Source organism: Lactuca virosa, chromosome 7, assembly GCF_052849685.1.
Source record: "Lactuca virosa cultivar CGN04683 chromosome 7, Lactuca_virosa_CGN04683_v6, whole genome shotgun sequence".
Lineage (NCBI taxonomy): Eukaryota > Viridiplantae > Streptophyta > Magnoliopsida > Asterales > Asteraceae > Lactuca > Lactuca virosa.
The window spans coordinates 103445894-103452260 of NC_136432.1; the positions used below are offsets into that span (position 1 = coordinate 103445894).

The 6367-nt window shown below is 37.1% G+C and overlaps 1 protein-coding gene across 1 annotated transcript; it reads right to left on the reverse strand.

Annotated features, from left to right (window-relative positions):
* Nucleotides 1-2876: 2876 nt before the first annotated feature.
* LOC145126992 (uncharacterized) lies at nucleotides 2877-5816 on the reverse strand. The gene is made up of 6 exons (XM_079062250.1): nucleotides 5069-5816; nucleotides 4787-4909; nucleotides 4554-4703; nucleotides 4337-4450; nucleotides 3785-4221; nucleotides 2877-3699 (listed from the first exon to the last, which is right to left on the reverse strand). Exons 1-6 carry the CDS (start codon nucleotides 5814-5816, stop codon nucleotides 3049-3051), a joined length of 2223 nt encoding a protein of 740 aa, XP_078918376.1. The 3' UTR covers nucleotides 2877-3048.
* Nucleotides 5817-6367: the final 551 nt, after the last annotated feature.

Genomic DNA, 6367 nt, shown 5'->3' on the forward strand with positions numbered 1-6367 from the left:
TCCTGCGAATAACCCCTCGCTGCTAGCTGGCAGATCCCCGAACTGCTAATCCCTCGACTCCCCGAGCTATCAATACCAAAATATCACTTAGTCCAAATCAATAATCATCGTTAGGACAAAATGATCATTTTACCCCTAGTCCAACTTGGTCCATATCTAAGGCTCAAACCAAGTTCTAAAAATGGCCCAACACTAGGTAGGCTTCCCAAGCCCACTAGTGGCCCACTAATGGCCCAATTTGCTAAATTGGGCCCAAACCATTTAATGGGCCTTACCCAAAGCCCAAACATCTTTTTGGCCCACATTATCTGACTTATGATGGCCCACTAAGGCCCAAAGAACCAAAATCCTTTGCATAGCCCAAACTGAGGCCCAAAACAAGCCAAACCCATGTCTACTGAGTACGTTGGGCGTACTCCTATGTACGCTAAGCGTACTAGCCAAATGGTGCGTACGCTGGGCTTACCTGCATGTACGCTCAGCGTACTCCCCTGTTAAGTCATTTTCCCATAAAGTGTTTAATACTCAAATCCAGAAGCTACAATCATAGATCCAAGTCCTTTTCAACGAGTTAATCCATAAAGTCACTGACTTTGTGACTTTGTGACTTTGCATAACCCAAACAAGTCCAAAATCCAAAAAATGATATTCTACTTCCATGAAAGTGGTCTCAACTCTTGCATGAACCCATTAAGACCACCAAGATGACAACTTTCTGTCCTAGGGAGACATTTAGCACCAAGGGTGGCAACCCTTAGCCTACAAATCAGATTTGGACTATAAAGCTTCAAACTTTGGACCAAAATGACTTCAAAACTAAACCACACTATATCTAAGCACTCTTAGGTAACGTTATAAACTTTATACCTCCAAGTGATCTGAAATAGAACCCCAAATTCGGATCTACCACTTCCCCTTTGATCTACCACCTTGCTATACTCTTCACTTGCTTGAAAATGGCTTCATAATCACCAAAATGTTCTCTAATGACCTTCAAAGCTCCAAGAACACTCAAGGGAGGGTTAGGGTTTCGAGGAGGCTGTCTAAAGATGAGAAGGAGGCTGGTCCTTGAGAGTATAATGTTCTTTATATAGTGGCATACCCTAAAAATTAGAGTTTGGGGACTCTGAGCGTACGCTGTGCGTACTTCTCGTACGCCGGGCGTACGCCCCTCCGCACCCGCGATCACTTAACCCTTCTATGCTGGTCGTACCCCAACTTACGTTGGACGTACTCTTGCGCTGACCACCTTGCATGCATGGTCCATTCTTGCCATCTTTCTCCATTAAGGACCAATATTGCCAATAACTTCAAAGTGCTATAATTCCTTTATTCTAAGCTTGTTTCCGACGAACTTTATACCCACGAAAAGGTGGCGAGCAGCCCTACGCTCCTAACTACACACCCAAGCCTTAAAACATTTAGAATAAAACCTGAGACCCATAAAAGACCGAATCAGTTATACCCTGAGCCTTCGAAACCACAACCGAAGTACTTTTCAAAACGGGGTGTTACAACAGGGGTTGAAAATGTCATCTGTATAGACATCGTTCCTTGTTGTTAAACATCAAGAACATGAAGGGTAAGCCAGTAAAACTAGATCTCGAAGAAACCAACCAACAAGATCTGAAAAAGGGAACTTACAAAGGTTCGGATGGTGATCCCAATGGTAATATGGAGTTTCTTGCTTGACCCTTACACTAAAAACTTATTCTTCTTCTTCTTCCCTCAAAGAACACCAAAATCATGAAAATGAGCTCAAACTTGCAAGGAGGAGGTTAGGATATCACATGGATTCTTTGGAGGCGATGGAGGTTGAGGGTGAGGGAAACCTTACACATCACTTCTCTTAGATATGACCTTAAGTCCGAAAATTAGGGATTAGCTCATTTGTCTTTGGCACGTCGTGGCACATATGTTGTCACGTCGTGGTAACCTTAGTGGAATATGCGCCAACATATATACATATACGTACATATATATATATATATATATATATATATATATATATATATATATATCCTTATAAAGCCAAAAAAATTTACATATATACCGAAATATATAATTTAATCATAATTAATCTATTTTTAAAATCAAATATATATATTTTTTAAATTAGGTTATAACTAAATTACCCAAATACTCATTTGCAATCCTTCCGACAATCGAACTCTTTACTTGTGGTTATTCACTAACTAAATTACTAAAATACTCATTTGCATTCCTTCCGACATGGTTATTCACGACTTGATATCTTGTCGTTTTATATTCTACATAATCTATTAGCAAAACCTGATTATTGTATTCTTAATCGATTCCTAAACAATATAGTTCATCTCCTACATTCAACTAAGGAGACATGTAGTTATTCTCCTATAAACAATTTTGTTACCAAATGAATCCATAATTGGTGATTATGAATTTGGGATGGAGCTTCAAACATTCAATCGATCTTAACTATGTTATCGATCTTCATATTTAAAGTAGCCATCAATGTCGACAATGGAAATACTGTATGATAATTAATCTGTATAAGGATGGTGTAAAGAAATATGGTCTAATCAATTATGGATTTAATTTCAGTTTGATGGAGGTTTTCATGCAGCTAGGTAAGTAGGCTGAATTTTTTATAGCTGGTTAGAACCAATAACACCTGGCAGAAATCGAACATGAAACGTCATGTCTAATTGCAACGAATATGGAGCATCGAAAACTCGATGAATCCAACTTTTCTAAGTATTCTTACACTATAAATCTCCTGCAAATAAGACATGCATTATGCTCCATATTACAACTTCAACACTTAGCCAATTATCTGATTCCCAACAATTGTTTTTACCTTTCATTGACAATCCTTAAAGATTTTCACAGGGGTTACTATAACTATCAATACCACTAATTGAAAGGACATGCAATGTGTGAAAGATTTCTATTAGACTAGAATCCTATTCATAAATCTCGCCATACACAACAACATAGTCAAGTTATGATTGTTTTACCCTTTGGGAAGTAAAAGAGAATGCTTAATTCCAAGATGCATGCTCAGTTTCACTTGCCAAAATACAACCGGATATCATTCGGATTAAATCCTATGCTGCTATTGTTGCTTGGCTTGCCAAAGATGCGTGCATATGTCGACCGAAATAGATCAACTATAATGGGGATCTGAAGAGTACTAAACGCTGCAATTGGGAGGAAAGCTAATACACAAATTGGAGCAACCATCCATGGTCTTTTATAACAAAAGACAAGGTACAATGTTGTGCCGAAGGCCACCATCATTGCAGTTGTAGATAGGAGCAAGGTGACAAGACCAATAATCATTCTTCTTGGCAAACGGTGTAGGAAATCTTGCTCAGAAAAACGTCCGGTGAGGATCGACAAGAACATTAGTAATGCTGTACTGGATGCAAATAGTGACATGGCATCTGCTACAGCAAAGATGGTGAAGGCAGTGTTATCTATAAATAAAGGGATGCCTGATTCTTGATTGATTCCACCTGGCACCGTAATGGCTGCTGCAAACACTATTGTGGTAATTAGTCCTGCGGTGATGCTGCATGATTCTGCTACAGCTTTCATCCACTTCTCTCCTTCCTTCACCAAATTCTCATGTTCCCGTGTGAACACCATATCTGGTGTCTCCTTAAAAATGTTCTCTTTGGTAATGTATGCTGGAAATACGAGTTTCTTGACTTCCTATTCAGAATTAATTTAACTCGATTATGCTACTATGTATACAATGAAAATATTAATTCTTTACAATTTATTTACGATGTAGTACCTTTCGCCATTGAAGCTCTCTTTGTAGTTGAAATGCTGCACCTATACTGCGTTTGAGCTTCTGGGAAGGAGCTAATCTTCCAGCCAAGTGCAACATATTGTTCTTTGATGAATCTTCGAGTGTTCCATAAATGCTCTTACGCTCCTCCATGAGATAAATAAGGTTGTAAATCTTTTCTGAACGATGTATTACTGCTAACTGTATAATGTCATACCCTTGTTCATCTTTATACCGAATTGCTTCAGGGGATCTCGATAAAATCTCATCAACAACCTCATAAGCATTTTGACGAGCAGCCTCTAGAATGGGTCCGGTGTAATAGTGAGAATGAGCATTAGCGATCTTCGAGTTTTCTATTGCTTCACATACCAGTTTTAGAACTTCTTTTGCTCTTTCCCATTCCTTCTTTTTCTTCTCGATATGCTTAATTGGTGCAACTGATGCAAGTTACAAGAATAATCAGTTGGAGTAGAATCATTAAATTTATACTATTAGAAATTATATCTCTCGAGCTTAATTAGTAATGGGTTGATTAAGTTTGTATGCTCTTACCGAATATTGCTGCAACCTTCCACAAGCTGAAATAAAACATAAAGAATGGGAAATAAACAATCAATATGAGGAGGCGCATCAACACATAGATCCATATAAGCATGAGCAGTGGAACTGCAGAAACACAAAATGTTTATTTAAAAAAATGCAGTATACTTTGTGAGTTCAAATATATGCTTAATTCTGGAGTTGTATGGACTTGTTAGTAGCAGCTCACCACCTAAAATGATGAATAGTACCAGTAGTAAAATAAAATATATCACTTTTTCGTCCTCCAGGATTTGCTTGCAAACGAAATATGGGCTTACTAATATTAATAGCAGGCACTTAGCTCTTTCCACAATCTTTGTACAAATATTGTCCAAAACTGAAAGAGAAAAAGCGATAGTCAAGAAAAGGGAAAAAAGAATACAAAAGAAACTATATCTGGTACATTAGAAAGAAACTTACCTGGATATATAAGTGTTTCTCCATAGTCTAGCCCGCTGGGAAAGGTTCTAGCTATTGCCATCAGTACATTATCATTCTCTACAACAAATTCAGGATAATCTTCGACCAACTTTATTGCTAAATCTGCAAGCAAATTCAAAAGAATATGAAATATTGAAAGAAGTAAGCCTTTTGAGCGCGTGTGTATATATATATATATATATATATATATATATATATATATATATATATATATATATATATATATATATATATATATATATATATATATTGGCTACGCACCATACTGCTTTGAAGAAACAGCATTAACAAGAAGTTCGACGCCTATTCTAGAAGTATTTTTCTCCGGTTTCTCATCCCCCTTGGCGGCTTTCAACAAATATTCAACGGTATCGAGATGCATATTGTCAAAAGCTTTATCCAAAGGTGTTTCGCCTTTAAGGTCTTTTGTTACCAACAACTTTATGTTTCTTTTAATCAAGAGCTTTGCTGCTTCTGTATTGCCGACTATTGCAGCAATGTGAAGGGCTGTGCTTCCATTCTTATTTTTCATTTCAAGTAATTGTTCAACTTTGATTAACCGTAACATTTCACTGACCATACGGTTCTTACCTATTCCGACAGCTATATGAAGTGGCATGTTACCATCACTGTTGATTTCCTGTGTTAGTACGTGTTTATTGCCAAATAGTATTACGTGCAGATCCCACACACTCCCGTCCATAATAACTTCGCATAACTGCTTCTTGATCTTTTCATCAACTTTAGTTTCTGTTCCTTCACCTTTTATATTTGTTTTTGTTGGAATTCTCTCTTGGCCGTTTCCATTTTTCTCAACTGGAACCGCGTCGACGTCTTGAGTTTCTGTTTCTTTTGTTACTGTTTTTGTTGGAACCTCATCCTTGTCTTCAGTTTGCTTTTCTTCTGAAACCACATCTATGCCTTCTGCTTCTTTTTCTTTGGAAACTGCATCTTTGTCTTTACTTGCTTCTAGTTTCGTTCGAGCTGAATCTGCACACCCTTCGGACATTGTGATTAAATGAAGAAATGACTGTGTAACCATAACAAACTTTTGTATTCATCGTCACAAAGGTTTATAAACATATGCATTTATCTGGAGCCGACAAATTTTATTAGTGTCTATATAGTAGAAAAAAAATTGAAATTTTTTGCAACCAAGAGTTGACCAAAGTAAATCATGTATGATCCTTGAATCTGATAACTAGCTTGGAATATGTTGTCTAAGGTTTAGCACGTCAGTATGGTTATAGTCTTATAGAACTGATCCAACAAAGGTCCATTGATATATTAATATAGACACAAACATTTGAATTTACGTATACAAATGCATACTATTACAGTCACACAGATGGCGATTGTTGCTCCTAAAATGGCCTATAAAAACATGGATAATAGAAGGTTGGGGTGTGTCTGCTTTAAAGAAAATGTTGAGGGACTGTTTTGTAAATAGTCAAAAGTCAACAGATTGTAGGATACCGTGTATGCTTGTGCTCCTAGTTTTGACTACCATGTAATTTATTTTTTCCTCTCAAACAAACATATGGTCCCAGTTTTGAGTAC

Coding starts and splice junctions, on each gene's coding strand:
- LOC145126992 (XM_079062250.1), bottom strand. CDS start 5,816: ATGTCCGAAGGGTGTGCAGATTCAGCTCGAACGAAACTAGAAGCAAGT. Junction 4,704..4,786: donor AGAAACACTTATATATCCAG/GTAAGTTTCTTT, acceptor TTTCTCTTTCAG/TTTTGGACAATATTTGTACA. Junction 4,451..4,553: donor ACTATTCATCATTTTAGGTG/GTGAGCTGCTAC, acceptor GTGTTTCTGCAG/TTCCACTGCTCATGCTTATA.